The sequence below is a fragment of the Solanum dulcamara genome, chromosome 5, assembly GCF_947179165.1.
Source record: "Solanum dulcamara chromosome 5, daSolDulc1.2, whole genome shotgun sequence".
In the NCBI taxonomy this organism is placed as follows: domain Eukaryota; kingdom Viridiplantae; phylum Streptophyta; class Magnoliopsida; order Solanales; family Solanaceae; genus Solanum; species Solanum dulcamara.
The window spans coordinates 41497625-41514457 of NC_077241.1; the positions used below are offsets into that span (position 1 = coordinate 41497625).

Consider the following 16833-nt stretch of genomic DNA (forward strand, 5'->3'; position numbering starts at 1 on the left):
GAGAGAGGGAGTACTTAGTAGTATTTACAACTTATTTGATAAAACATCTACCATCATTTGGCTTCGAAACATCACCTTTTATTGAAACATATTTAAATCATACTTTCCATCTAAATTATTTTAATTTGGTATCAGAGTGAGAAGTTTCTGGAACAGGATATGCGTAGACCCTTTAAAAATAATTTAGCTTTACAAGAAATAAAAAACAAGCTCCAACAGTTGTATACAAAATATAAGTGGCTTAATTACACCAAAGAGGACAAATATAGACTAGAATATCTGATAGACACAATATCATGTTTAGAATATAAACTAGTGATACAGCTTCAAGCAAGATTTAAAAATTTATGAAAAGACATCCTATATACAGAGACGTAAGATCTAGATATTGGTTACTATATTGTGAATACAAGATAAGACAAATAGCTGAACAATTGAAAAAGACATTAGAAGAATATCTAAAAGTAGTAGAAACTATAGATAGCTTGGATAAAAAGTATATCTGGTTTAGACAAGAGAGAATAGTTAAAGGAGATCTTATAAGTGCCTTAAGGTGGGAAATACAAAGTCAGGAAAGTAACATAAGATATAGCAATAATAGAATAAGATTGTGTAATATGCACATAAGCGACAAGGCTTACCAGTTAGGATAATTTTAATGCAAAATCAACCCATATTTCAGAGATATAAACAAATTCATAATTGGCTTCAAGAAGAACTATGTCATAATTCAGAAGTAACAAAGGCAAAAAAAGAGTTAAGACAAATTTTAAACCATTATCCAGACCAACATAAAGGATACTTATATAGACATTAGAAGGCCTAAAAACTCAAGCTAGCTATTCTAATATTAGGATAAAATGATACAAAGAGATGCGCCGCTCTATTCCATTACGATAAATATTCATGCCATTAGAATACAGAAAGAAGATCAAATTAAGAAAAAATTGGATACACGAAGAAAGAAAATTTAGATCTGAACTTAGAAAGAACCTTACCTGGTTAAAAGAATAGTTAGATAAACCAGTGTTTCAAATACAACCTTATTCGACAGAAGCTATATACAAAGAACAGACTGAGCTATGAGCAGAGTTACTTAGAGAAATTACTAGTGTACAAGACGGCATCAGATTTAGTACCTATAGAGTAGAATTGTACGAAGTACTTTGTAAGGTTAACTCATTAGGATAAACACAATAGATTCATTAAGATATCTTGAATACTTAGATCTAAGAATACATCTTGAAAAGAAATACAGAGCTTTACATAAAACTAATACTATTAGGTGTAATTTTGCACAAAGAGAACACATATTACATTGCAAAGATAAACATCACAATACTTTGGTGGAGTTATTTATAAAATTTAGTGATAACATCCAGTTGAAAGATAAAGGAGTAATACGCCTCTTAGAAACCTTGGAAATTATTATAAATAAATAAAGTAAGATACTAAATAAATTAGAATAAAACTTTGATTTTTTTCAAATCTCAACAACTAGAACTTGATAGGAAGATTCAATATCTAAACACAAAGTTTAACCTTGAAAAAATACCTACGAAATTAAAAATAGAAAAGTTAGTAAAAAACAGTTATTGAAAAACCTAAAGAGTTAGAAGTAAAAAATACCCAAGTAATAACCAAAATTACAGAACAAATAGAACACATAATTACTGAAATTAAAGATTTGAAAGAAATAATAAAAAGACTTGAACAAATCTCTCTTTCATGAGCGAAGAAGACATAAATTATAAGAAAGCTTTAGAAAATACAATCAAATATCATTCAGATTCAATCGGATTTTGAGGACATATTCCTACCAGTATAACAGACAAAGTAATAGTCAAACAAAATAATACAATAATAGGCCTGCTAATAGATTTAAATATCAAAGTGGATAAGATAATTAAAGAAAAACAACCAGAATTGCAAGTACCTATTAATACAGAAATAGACGCACTAATTAATCAATTAAAAGGATAGAAATAACCCCACAAAAAGAAAAATAACAACTAGTTAAAAAACCACAACCATGGATATTTTTCCACATGAATCAAGAAGGACAGCCGAAGAAAATAGTCAAAGAGACAGACAAAGAGTAAGTTATTCAGATAATAGAATAGGTAATAATCTTATATCTTGAATTTTATCACGTAGGAGACACCCTAGTGAAGAACAAAATCAAGAATTAAATGAAACAGTAAATATAGACAAAGATTTGCACATATTTCAACAAAATCAACTAAAATTATTAAACCCCAAAACATTATACAATGTCCGATGTTTCTCTAAAGACAATCAATTGTATAGGCATTATAGAGAAGAGCAAATATCTGCCATAGGAGAAACCTTTTCAATTCTAAACTTAGTTAATCCTAATTTTATAAGAACAATTAAGAATCATTCAATAATGTTAATGCACATGGAACTAATAGTCATAGGAATAAAAGGACTAACGAGAAAAAATTTAGGCTCTAAAGTGTTAATAGTATTATTGATGATAGATGGTCAGACTTAAAAAAATCCATCATCGGTTTAACCGAAGTAGATATGACAAATAATGGAGTAATATTTTATATTATTCCACACTTTTTAATAAATTTAAAAGAATTCGGTAAACACATTAGAATAGAAATACAAACTCAAGGATATGAAGAAATAAATAATGGAAATAATTTGTTAATGTGTATAGGTTTTATAGGAAAAATGACTCTAAGTAGCAATACAAAATTTAAGGTCCAAGTAAATGATGTTGTAGAAATAATGGGAAATAAGGGGATAAAACTAATAAAGCCCATTAAAATTAATCCAGAAGAATATGCAAGCTTGGAATGGAACTTAGATAAGCAAAGCAAACCCAAAGTATTTGTACCAGAAAATCATCTAATGTACACTGGTTCTAAAGGAGAAACATCAATACGATTCACAGACTATAATTATAATAGTCAAAATCACATAGATGATACACACAGAGAGCACAGTAGTTATAGAGCAAGAACAATTTATGAATATAGAAGTAATACAAGAAGGTTGTAAGGTAGATAGTGCTATCGAAATAGGAAAAAAGTATTTATGAGGTTTTGGACTGTACTTGCTAACAACATCACCTTTTATCAAAACATATTTATATCATACTTTCCATCTAAATCATAACCCACATGGCACACTATGTACATTTGCTTTTTACATTATTGGTCAGCAATCTACAAGCAACTTATGTCCTTAGCTTATATTATTTTAGTTGTATCATCATTGTCTTCGTCTTCTAAAGATATCTATAACTTAAGTCTCCAGATTATGCAAGGCAATTGAGTCAAAACTCTTTCCTGAATCATCATCTTCATACGGGTCTTGAGAGTATTGATAATTATTACTCTCATATTCTTCATTAGAACTTGGAGTTCTATTTGGACCGGTGTTGGCATCTTCGTTTGAGTTGGAAATTTGTCTAGCATTATCTGTATTTGGACTGTCCTTGCTAACAACATGCTTATCTTGTACTTGATCCTTAAAGAATTGTTCTAAACTCTGCTTAATTATAGCTCTGATTTTGTCATTTTTTTTCTTTTTCTAAGCCATAATCTTTCTGTAATTGTCATTTTGAAATGATTTTGGTAATCTTCTTTGTGAGGAAGAAGATCCCTCGTCTTCACTTTTTGGCAAAGTGACATTCATTAACGGGTTTGATGTGTCTTTACCAGCCATAGTTTGAACCAAACTAGCTGTATCTTGATCTGATATAGTAGATTTCTTAACATTCAGAGGGGAATGCACATCCTTCTCATCCATTTTTGATTGAGATGGAGAAGTCATTTCTTCGGTCTGAGTACCTGTAGTATTTGTGCTTGGAATAAACTTACCTTCGAAAGTTTCAAGCTGTTTTAGAAGTTTCATGTTTTCTTGAACGAGAGCCTCATTTTTTCCATTTAGTCTTTTGAAAGCTTCAATCATGGTTGAACAATGATCATAGAATATTATTTTATCTGTGTATTTCTGAATGTTGTATTGGGGTGTTAGGGTTTGGCTTTGTCTGAGAGCTGCTGAAATATAATAGTTTGGACCAAGTATTCCTTGGCATAGTCTAAGGCTTCAGTGAAATTATTAAAACCTTTGAAAAGAGGGTTTGTTACCCCATTTATTGAGTCTACTGCCTCTTTCCAAGTCTGGAAAACACCATTAGTTTTACCATGTATAACAACGTAATATTTAAATTTATTTTTTCTATTTTTTTCTAAAAAATATTGACACAAAGCATTGTTTGCTGCAATAAAATGTTTAGTGTCTTGCTTATTATAGGCTACCCATAAATTGTCTACTAAACATTTTTGCGTTTTATCTATATTACAGTCTGGAGTATTCTAAAAGATGAGTTACATTGACGATAGGAAATTAAGTTGAACTTACCAAAGTAAATTCTTTCTATCATTTCGACTGTACCTTGGGGTCTAAAGTTAATCTTACCTAGTAATGTCTGAGAGTATGAGTCTGATTGGGCTATGCCCTTTTCTTTGTCTGCTGGCTGTTGGCTAGTTGGTCTCATGCTAAAACATAATTAATTTAATTAGTTTTGAGTTGTAATCTACTCAGTTGGTCAGCTAATTCATTTTCTTTTCCTTTTACATATTCAAAGTTTATATTGTTATATATAGATATAACATCCATAAAATTTAACCATCGTCTTTTGCTACTAGCTTTACTAGTTATTATTTGGTGAAATTTAACTATGGCTTCACAGTCTGTTCTTACTAATACTTCTTTTTTGTTTAATATGTATAGTTTAAAGCTATTTAATCCATGTATTATTGCTAGGACTTCTTCTTTTATACTACTCATATTTCCTTTTTCTTTATATTTATCACTTTGGTATACACATATCCTTTCTTCGTTTTTACTACTGTATTTGCTGGGTCTAGTTTGTAAAATTGCTTCCCACTCTAACTGACTTCCATCAGTTTGGACTATTAAATAATCGGATTCTAAGGAAATTTGTAAGTCTGGTATATTCTTAACTTTTTATTTTATTTTATTAGTCTAATATCTTTTGTATTAAAATATTTTTGTCTTTTACTTCCTGTCTTAGCATATAAAGGTCCATCTATTTTTCCTAAGTCTTGAATAAAATTTCTAGCATAGTTCACAAGGCCTAAGAATTTTTGTAAGTATTTTGTATTGTCTAATCTATCTGGCATTTCTAATACCTTCTTAGTTATATGTGGCTGTAATTTTATTTTGCCATCTCCTAATGTTACTTCTAGGAAATTAATGTGTGGTTTGCATAGTTTCATTTTCCTTTTACTAATTATTATTCCATACTTTACAAATAACCTGAAAACAGTTTGTAAGTGTCCTAGATGTTCTTGGATACCTTTACTAAATACTAGAATGTCATCTACATAGACTGATACAAAGTTCTTATAGTCTCCAAACATATCATCCATCTCTCTTTGGAATATTGGCAATGTTGTCTTTAAACCAAAAGGCATGGCTAGCCATTCAAAGTGTCATTTAGGACAAGTGAACGTTGTCCATTCTATGCTTTCTGAGTGCATTTTTACTTGCCAATATCCAGATTTACAATCAAATTTACTAAATATTTTTTTACCTTGTATTTTATTTATTAATTCATTCTTATCTGGTAATTTATATGCATCTGTTCTAGTATTATCATTTAATCTTTTCTAATTTATTACCATCTTAGCTTTTCCTCTTACTTGCTCACTATGGTTTCTTATCATGAATGCAGCAAATCTATGCTTATACGTAGATCGTCTTATTACTTCTAATTTTAATAGTTCTTTGATTTGTTTACTAAATTTCTCTGTGTCTTCATTGTTAGCTTCTATAGTGGTTGTTTTTATAGTATATTCTGGTTGATTATGTCTGATGTAGACATAATTTTATTACAACCCCAATGTATTAAAGGTTTTTCACCAATTATATCCATTTCATCTAATATTGCTATTATCCTGTCTAAATCCTTAGGATTTTTTATTGTTCCTATTGTATTTATTCCTTTCTTGAAATTATAGAATTCAGTTTCTATATTTATGAGGGTGTGATATTTTTCTATATTTTCTAAATAATCGTCATATTTTTCATACAGGTTTTGTGAAGAGCAACTACCTTTATTACCACATTCTTCACAACATGGAGGTGTACTCTTTTTGGGAGTTGTTACATCTTTAATTTGGGATCTTCCTTTTGTAGGAGGGTTTATAGTTTCTACTGAAGTATAAGTTGTATTTCTGAATAACATTATTCCATCTCTAGAAAATAAACAACTTCCATTATTTTGTATAAGAAAATGTAATCTTATTACTAGATCTGTTTTAATGTCCAAATATTTTGCCAGTATTTTATACATATTGTATGTAGACCTATAGAATTCATTACATGTATTAATGAAGTTTATTTGGGCTTTTTCTATATAATGATTATAAAAGTATATGTTCCTTCCATTTGTATAGCTGATTTAGGTTCTTTAAACGTTTTTAATATTCTTGTTGACAATGTTTTTTTTTATTTATAAGACAACTTGTGCATCCTGTATCCACAAGTGCTAATGTTTCTATTTCTATGTCTTTAATCTTAATTCTAGCTAGTACTTTTACTGTTTCGGATTGTTTATCTTCGTTACATATAAGGTTAGTACTATTTTCTTCAATATTCCTGAGTTCAGTCTCTATATTGTTTAGATGTATAGTTTCTTGTGTACAAGTTTCATCTAAGTCTACTTTCTGTTTTCCTTTTTTTATGGTAATTAGTCTCTGTTCGAACTCATTTAATCGTGTCTCTAAAGTTATTAATCTTAAATTAGTAACCGAGTCTTTTACTGGCATGTACTCTTGTTGGTTTCTTACTTTTATTTCTAATTTAGTTTCTATACAAGTTATACATACTTCCATGTAACATTTATGACATTTGGCTCTATTTGTTTTACTAGGATACCATTTACATATGCTACATTAATTACTATCTATTCCTTTATGTATTTCAAAATTATGGCTACATTCTTGCCCTATGTTCATCATAGTACTTAATTGTAAGTCTTCTAGATTTAGCATTCCTCTTTCTTATCCCATTTCATTTATGAGATTGTCTTCTTCAAAATCAGAGCACTCAGATTGAGTTTTATCTTCAACTTCATTCTCTCAAGCGACGCCAGGTGTTCTCCTGTTAATAGTACAACAACAACAACAACAACAACAACCCAGTGAAATCCCACAACATGGGGTCTGGGGAGGGTAGAATGTACGCAGACCTTACTCCTACCAAGGTAGGACGGCTGTTTCCTGGAGACCCTCGGCTCAGTAAAACCATAAATGCATAAAAATGTTAGATAAGAATAGAAAATTAAAAGCTTTATGAGAAAAATAACAAACAAATAACGAATAGATAACAAATAAATACAAATAAATAAATACAAATAACAAATAACGATTAAATAAATAATGAAAGCGTCACAGGTAAAAAAAAATAAAAAAAAATAAAAATTGAGTAATCAAAGCATAGAAAGCAATAAATAATAATAGAAATAACAGAAATCAGAAGTCAGAAGTCAAAGCGCAAGAGATCGTAATGCACTACTACGCCTATGAATAGAGAAGAATAACGAGACTATGAACTAGCCTTCTACCCTAATGTGGGTCCTCCACACCCTCCTATCTAAGGTCATGTCCTCCGTTAGCTGTAACTGCGCCATGTCCTGTCTAATCACCTCTCCCCAATATTTCTTCGGCCTACCCCTACCTCTTCTGTAACCATCCATGGCCAGCCTCTCACACCTCCGCACTGGGGCATCTGTGTCTCTCCTCTTCACATGTCCATACCATCTCAGTCGCATTTCCCGCATCTTGTCTTCCACCGAGGTCACTCCTACCTTGTCCCGAATAGCCTCATTTCTAATCCTGTCGCTCCTGGTGTGCCCACACATCCATCTCAACATTCTCATCTCAGCAACTTTTATCTTTTGAATGTGAGAAGTCTTAACTGGCCAACACTCCGCCCCATACAACATAGCCGGTCTAACCACCACTTTGTAGAACTTGCCCTTAAGTTTTGGTGGCACATTCTTGTCACATAGCACTCCGGAAGCGAGCCTCCATTTCATCCATCCTACCCCAATACGATGTGTGACATCATCGTCAATCTCCCCGCAGCCTTGCATGATAGACCCAAGATACTTGCAACTACTCCTCTTTTGGATTGCCTGAGCACCAAGCCTAACTTCAACGCCAACCTCCTGAGGTATCTCACTGAACTTGCACTCTAAGTACTCTGTCTTTGTCCTACTCAACTTAAACCCTTTAGACTCCAAGGTATGTCTCCAATCCTCCAGCTTAGCGTTAACTCCGCGGCGAGTCTCATCGATCAGGACTATGTCATCCGCGAAAAGCATACACCATGGCACCGCACCTTGAATTTGTCGCGTCAATCCATCTATCACCAAGGCAAATAAAAAAGGACTAAGAGCTGATCCTTGATGCAACCCCATCACCACTGGGAAGTGCTCTGAGTCCCCTCCTACTGTCCTTACCCTGGTTTTGGCTCCCTCGTACATGTCCTTGATCACCCTAATGTATGCCATAGGTACACCTTTAGCCTCCAAACATGTCCATAGTATTTCTCTTGGGACTTTGTCATAAGCCTTTTCTAGGTCGATGAATACCATATGCAAGTCCCTCTTCCTCTCTCTATGCTGCTCCACGAGTCTCCTCATAAGATGGATGGCTTCTGTAGTTGAGCGTCCCGGCATAAATCCAAACTGGTTCTCTGAAATAGACACGTCTCTCCTCACCCTCATCTCTACCACTCTTTCCCATACTTTCATAGTATGGCTTAGTAGCTTAATACCTCTATAGTTGTTCCAACTCTGGATATCCCCTTTGTTTTTGTATAGAGGGATCATTATGCTCGACCTCCATTCTTCGGGCATCGTTGCCGTTTTAAAGATGACATTAAATAACCTAGTCAACCACTCCAAACCTACAGAGCTCGTGCTCTTCCAAAATTCCCCAGGAATCTCGTCAGGTCCGGTTGCTCTTCCCCAGCGCATCCTACGAACGACACTCTTAACCTCCTCGACCTTAATACTCCTGCAATACCCAAAATCGCAATGCCTCCCTGTATGCTCTAAATCTCCCAACACAAAGCCTCTGTCCCCTTCCTCATTCAAAAGTTTATGGAAATAGGACTGCCATCTCTGTTTAATGAGGGTCTCGTCTACCAATACTTTTCCATGCTCGTCCTTAATGCACTTCACTTGGTCCACATCGCGTGCCCTTCTCTCCCGCGCCCTGGCTAGCCTGAACAATTTTCTATCCCCACCTTTCTCTTCTAGTTCAGCATAAAGGCGTTCAAACCGCCCTCCTGTTAATAGTACATATATTTTATTAGCGATATTATATGGGTTTGGTCCTAAGTCTATTCGACTTTGCAATTCTTGGGGATAAGTTTGTTTATATTCTTCTCATACTGCTTTACATGATTCTCCTAAGAACGTTTCTAAAGATGGTTTTGAGGCGTGAAGAATCACTTTTTTTAAAGAAATATTGTCTATATACATATTGGGGAAAATACAAACAAATCCCTTCAGGATACAACAAAGCTTTGTTAAGACCTGAAGATTTTTCTTAGGCTACTTCTAAAGAGTCTATATTTATAGAATTTAAAAGTTGATTTTTCATAATAATCATGTTCTTTCATGAACAAATGACTTTTCATATTAGTCATGTTCTTTCATGAATAAATGTGTCTGTTCAATTCAAGACCTCTATATATTACAAAATATCCAACAATTCCCCACTAGTTTGTAATATTTCTCATAACTTGAACATAAAATTCACATGATCTTTATGCAACACAATTATGCCATAATAATTTTCTTCGGCCCAAATAGCAAATTTATGATAAGCATAACAAATATGTTAAAAATGCATTTCAAGATCATCACAAGTAAATTATTTATCCTAACATTTGCGAAAAATCATTTCTCAAAAATTTCTAAGGATAAAATTTTACTTCCTTCTTGATCCATATCCATACGCTCTTCTCTCTTTCTTGATTCATGCTAATTTACTTCTTCTTTTTTTGATGTGCCAAAAAATTTGGGGTGAATTACACCAAGTGAAATGAGAAGATCGAAACCAATGGAATAATCACTATTTTACTAACATTCAATGTGTCATCCGCTAGATTACCTGGAGGTGGCGAAGGCCTAATCATACCAAGTTGATGAACTGTCTGGTCATCAGCGGGAATTAACCCATCAACTATAGGAGAAACACTTACAACTTCTACCAATTTGTCAGAATCTTTCTCTGACAAAATTTAATCATATTCAACTTCAGTTATCTGATTTTGGATCAATCTAATATTTTTTTTCAGACCATTATCTCTTTAAAATTGTTAAAAAAGACAATAAGAAGTACAATTAAAGAAGAAGATGTCTTTGAGGTGTGAAGAATCACTTTCTTTAAAAAGATATTATTCGTATACATATTGTAGAAAATACAAACAAATCCCTTTAAGATACAACAAATCCATTCTTTACACTTGCAGATTTTTTGTAGGCTATTTCTAGAGAGTCTTTATATTTATATAATTTAAGAGATGACTTTTCATAAAACTCATGTTCTTTCATGAATAAATGTCTCTGTTCAATTCAAGATTTCTATATATTACAAAATATCCAACAATATTACAAACATCATTGAGGAGAATTTTTCAAACTAATTATTAGTATGTATGAAACTCATACTCCCAATAACTTAAGTATGGTTTTTTTTAAAAAAAAAAATATAAGTGTCAAAAACACACCTAAACTATTCCCCTTTTTGAGTTCCATACATAAACTATTGGGAGTGTGAGTTTCATACTTAAACTATCACTTATTAATTTGAGAAATACACCTCTTTTTTTTGTTCCACCATCATCATGGTGTGTGTACTACACTCTCTCTTGCATTTTAAAAAAATTTCGCATCACACTCCACATAAACAAAATATTCCACCTTAACAAAAATTAAATAAATTATTAGAATTATTAAAATTAAAAATTAAATTATTACTATCTCTCGCCCCCCCAAAAATTATAAAATAAAATGTAAAATATTTTTCGGACCTCACTCCACCACTTTCTCTCACCATACCCCTCCCCCCACCCCATTTTTTTTGTTTTACTTTTATTTATTAAATTGCTTTTATGAAATTTTTAAAAGAATTCTTACTTGATCTCCCCTCCTCCCCCTTCAAATAATAATTTAGATATTTTTTAAGAAAAAAAATTCTACCCTGCCCCACCTAACTCTCAATTTTTAATTTTTTTTTTCATTTTGTATTAGATATATACATATAATTTTAGAAAAATATGTTTTACTTGCCGTAATTTTTTTTAAAATAATTTTTTTTATTTTTGTTATATTCGATACGCAAGTAATAAAAAATATTTACCTAAAAATATATGCACATATCTAACACAAAATGAGAAAAAATATAAAAAAATAATTATAAATTAAAAGCGGAGGGTTAGATGGGGTGAGTATAATTTTAAAGAAATAAAAATAATAACATTTTTTAGGATGGAATGAAAAAAGGGGCGAAGTATGAATTTTAAAAAAAATAAAAGGATGGGGATTGTGGGGGTGGGGGGAGAAGTGGTGGAGTGCGTGAATACAAAATTTTAAATTTTATTTTTTAAAAAAATAATTTCTGTTTTTGGAATAGAAACACTTTAAGTTTTAACTTTTAACTAATATTAATAGTTTATTTAATTTTTGTCAAGGTGGAATATCTTATTCATGTGAAAGTCTATGTTATGAAACTCATACTTTCAATAATTTAGATATGAAATTAAAAAAAAGATAATTTAAATATATTTTTTGACATTATCTCAAAAAAAAAAAAAACTTTAGTAGTATTTTTGACTAGTTTTTGCTCGTATCTTTTTTTGGAAAAACTTTAGTAGTTTTGACTACTTTTTGCTCGTATCTTTTTTTGGTACTCGCCTCACTCTTCTCTTGTACCAAACTTTTAAGGCGTCAAAGTATAACTCTCTCTCCTTTTCTTCTTGTCCTTCACCAATCCTGAAAATTTACATGTTTCAGAACGTATGCTGTTTATATCCATTCTAGTTTGATTAGTTCAAGATTTGAATTCATTTGAGCCTTCAACTTTTGTTGATCGTGAAGAAATATATGCTCACAAGCTGATCGATGAAATGCCGCACTGGACTGAGTATCTTGAATTTTCGATGCAGGTTCGGTGGTTAGGCGTCCCATTTTTCAGTGAAAGAAAACAAAGCAGTTGCTGGTTGTTTCAATTGCATCTTTTGTGGTAAATTTAAGTTGGCCGTACAATGGGAGTGCGTAGCGTGAGGAGGAACCTTATACCTCGAGCTAAGATGTTTACAGCCAAGACAAGTGGGCTGATGCGGTTTTATCACTGCTCAGAGAAAGTCCAGGACGAATCTTTGCCTTCCGAATGGTACGAGAAAGCTTTCTCAAAATTAACAAAATTGAACCACTTGCTGAAGAATGTGGACTTAGTTGATGGGAAGCTAGTAAATGTTAATGATCACTCGAAAGTTTATGATGAGGTCTTGGAACAAAAGTTGTCTTCTTTTAAATCACTGGCGAGGACCTTTATTGGGTGTCCATCAATGCAAGAAATGATGAAAAATAATGTGGTTCAAGCATTAGCTGATGTGCAATGTGACCATCCTGTCTGTTTCAGTAAAGCTAGCGAGAGGGAATCAATTACAGTTGATTCGCTCAGAAAAATATCAAACTTCCTGAATATTTCTGCACAACAAAGGAAGCTTGTCAGGCAATCAATATGTGCACAGGTCACAAAGTACCCCATATGGACAGGGACAGTCGAGGAGATATTGTATGGACTGAAATCTAATATCGATTTTCTAAATTGTAGATGTCCGAGTAAAGAAATTAGAATGGCTCAACAAATAGTTACAACTTGTCAAAAGTTTTTAGAAAATGCAACTTCCTATGACCCTGAATCCACTTCATGGATGCGCCTCGCACCTGCAAAAGGCGTGGAGTCACCTGCTTCTCACAAGTGGGAAGGTGTTCTTGAAATGTTCAGCGACCTTGTTAATTGTTTGAGTGAAGAGAAAAAATTTACTTCGGAGGTGAAGAAGCTTGAGGTCATGAAAGAGGGGCTTTATCAGATTAAGGATGTTTTCATAGACAAAAACATTGGATATAAGGAAGCTCGCCATCAGGAGAGTTTAGTGCATAAAAAGTTGACTAAGACATTGGGCCACTCATCGCGATGTGTGTTCACACTTCTTCTTTATTATCTTTATGGCAGCATCTGGGATGTTGATGTTGAAGTATGTGGAGGACTTTATGCAATTGGTCGTGGGGATAAGTTCCGTCTGTGCATGGGAAAGATCCTAACATCTGATGAGCAGAATATGATGCAGAGCGGGGTAAAGCAGCTAAGCAGAGCTCTGGGGCTTTTCAAGTTTGTATGGGAAACGGCAGGAATGAAAGGCAACCTAGAAGTACAAGGCCATCTGTGGTGCATTGGTGCCAAGAATAAGTCATTTACCTATAGAAATAATATGTTCTTGCTGCATCCTATTAGTTGCTGATGTGAAAGACAGTGAAAGCTAGAAATGTGGAAGATGCATTCATCAATGAATGTGTAGAGTAGGTTAGTATGTAACAACTTTTTGCTGCTATCAAAATGCATCTCTACTGTCATATCATTTTCAATATGTTACTTATGATGGGGAAACTTAATGTCTGAGTAACAAGACAATCGTCATGTCATTTATTTATTACAAATGGTCTAGTCAGACGCTTTACTGGTTTTGCTATTCAAGTTGTAACCTATTTTCGTTGATATTCTTCCCTTTTGTCTTTAACTAGCACAGGGTGACATGAATCATTCCTTGATAAAAATAATTAAGAAAGAAGACTTGTCGACATGTTCCACCAAGTTTTGGTAATTTTGTGATGTTGCTCAATTCTGAAGTTCGTCAACTTAGCTGGTGGTCTTTCCCTTGCTGCTTGTGACAACGACTCAATTATCTGCCCATTTATATATTTTAAGTTTTAAAAAATATTATGAATCTCTGGTTGTTCCACGAGCTTAAAAGATGACGTGATAGGGTACATCAATGAAGTTTACAGTAATAAAGGTAAAATTCTATAGTATAGCTTGAGCCCCAGATAATTTCCCGTACCAGGCAGAAAGAATCCTGGGCACCAACAACTACAATGGTAGGGCATGATGATGAATGTCATAGAGTCCTTTAATTTGTTGTCTGTTGTTGCACTTTCACTTGGAAATTATTTTTGAACAATATATATTTAGTTCACTGAAACTTTATACTTTGCTATAGTTATTGTTCTTGTTTTGTAAATTTTGCATTGCATTTTTTTTTTTTTATTTCTATTTTTACTTTTTATTTATTTATTATTTATTTATTTATTCTTTTTTCCTTTTTTCTTTATGCTATATATATTATTTTTTTCTCTCGTACTTGAAACTGTAACTTTCGAGCCAAGGGTCTTTTGGAAACGACCTTTCTATCACCATGAGGTATTAGTAAGGTCTGCATACATCATATCCTCCCCAGATCCCACTTGTGGGATTCCACTGGATTGTTGTTGTTGTTGTTGTTGTCACTGAAACTTTAGACAGTAAAAAACAAAGGAAATGTATAGGAATGCAACAACAACAACCACATACTCGGTGAAATTCCACAACCGGGGTTTGGTGAGTGTGGGATATACGACCTTACCCCTAACTTTATGGAGTAGAGAGGCTATTTTCGATAGACCTTAGGCTATTTACAATGCTTCTAAATTTCTAGGATAGCTACATTGTCCACTAGGGGTTCTTCTTCACACCAAAATATGAAGTAACAAAAGGGAGTTCATCTTATTCTTCTGAATTTGGTTACTCGTGCCTTGAAAGCATCTCAAGTTTTTTTCCCTCCAATTGGTACACCAAATACATAGTGTGGTCATCTTCAATCTGTTCTTCTGTTTGAGTAAACATCCTACCCTATTCCAGCATTTCAACAACTCCGAAGAGCTTTTAGGCATTGCCCATTGATACTCATGCTTAAAAAGATGTTCCAGATTTGAGAAGTCACCTCACAATGTAAAAAAAGGTGACAGTTTCAGCTTCCTTACCACAAAGATAGCATCTTGAAGATACTGAATGCCTCTCTCCCTTAAATTTTGATCCGTTAAGCATGCCTCTTTCTCTACCAACTACATAAAGTGACGCTGGATATTCCTTTGTTGTGCCCCTGCCATCATATCCTGTCAACCTCTCATTTAAACTTTTGGGAAGTATTATTCAGTGATTAGAATTATCTGAGCACCTTGTCCTCATTAAATTAAGGAATCCAGATTTTCTCCATACATGATGTTTAAATGTTCTATGTTTATAAATATCTAGAAAGTCAATTATGTGGTAAGTTTTGTCAATCAGCTACTTACAGAAAAAGTTTAATCAATTAGTTTCCATCAGAGTCTCTGTGTCCTAGTAGTCTATGTCATTTATGTGTTCTATAGATTGTCTCGAGTCCTCAAGCAAATAATTCTTCTGAGGATTATACAAAATAGTTGGATGTTCAGTCAAATTAATTGCACTGAACAGAATAGTGGTAATGGACACGATATAGGGAATGGTTAAACTTCTGGTCATCTCTCTGATAGTTTTGAAGATTGATTTTCAATTGGAAACTATGTTCTGTTGGAACCTTCAATTACATACTAATGGCTTAAAACTCTTTGTTACAGCTTCAAGTTGATGGTGGGTTGAATCAAAATATGAATTCAAAAGCCTCGTCTGCTCCAAATCTTAGTGCTCTGGATTTCCCTGCTCTCTGTGTGGCAGAAAGTAAAAAAAAAACAGCCTAAAGTACTTTGGCAGTGATGTTCAACAAAATGTGAATCCCTATAGGTCTTCTGAAAAACAGAATACCCTTCTGTTTAGATCTGGCTCTTCCATCTCTTTTGGAGGTGCTACAGATTTTGCATCTGCTGTCAGGAAGATGTCATCGCAGGATTCTAGCATATAGAAGTATGATAGGAGTGGAGTCTCTGATGATAGTGTTGGATCAAGTAGATATTCACCTGTATTGTCTAGCTCTTACAATGGTGGGCAGAGTAGGGGAGTTTATGGTGATAGGTTGCAGAGCAGAGGTTCAGTGTAATAATTTCCTCCATAAAAGGAGATGTTCACCATACGAATGGTGTTATGGAATATGTGTTATTACACAAATTCAATTGAGAGTACCGAAAAAGATAATTTGCTGCTACCCCCCCTCCTCCCCCTCTTCCCTCCTCCTCCCCCCCCCCCCCCAAAAAAAAAACAATAATAATAATAATAATAATATGAAATTGTACATGATATTGTGATTGTATTAAGTCTCAAAAGAATTTTTCAAGTTTCAATGAAATTGACAAGGAAAAAATATTATATTGAAACATAGAAATTTGGAAAGATTTGGATTATAAATATTTATGTGAAAAGTTATCCATCTTTTAATGTTGCTTGTAGTACATAAATATGGGCATGCAAAAGTAAATTGGATGTTTACTAAAGGAAAAACAAGTTGGCTAATTGGTTGACCATCCCAGTTCAAATGTGAAGTGAAAATAATTGAGAATTCATGTGCTTATATATTGAAGAAATAAAATATTTTTTACGAATTCTCTTGTGTTATTTGTTCTTGTGATAAATTGATCATATCAGCTAAGGTTGGAATTGTATTCCATAATTTTTTTGGAACGAATAAAAGGATGAATATGGGCATGTTTACTTTTCATGTGGACCATTTACTATT

At 33.1% G+C, this 16833-nt stretch overlaps 1 protein-coding gene across 1 annotated transcript; it reads left to right on the forward strand.

The window, feature by feature from the left end:
• Window positions 1–11991: 11991 nt before the first annotated feature.
• On the forward strand, window positions 11992–16335 carry LOC129889152 (uncharacterized). The gene is made up of 2 exons (XM_055964341.1): window positions 11992–13676; window positions 15785–16335. The coding sequence occupies exon 1, from the start codon at window positions 12355–12357 to the stop codon at window positions 13612–13614; it is 1260 nt and encodes a 419-aa protein (XP_055820316.1). The 5' UTR covers window positions 11992–12354; the 3' UTR covers window positions 13615–13676; window positions 15785–16335.
• Window positions 16336–16833: the final 498 nt, after the last annotated feature.

Excerpts from the sequence above, each read along its gene's own strand:
- LOC129889152 (XM_055964341.1), top strand. The coding sequence starts at position 12,355 with ATGGGAGTGCGTAGCGTGAGGAGGAACCTTATACCTCGAGCTAAGATG.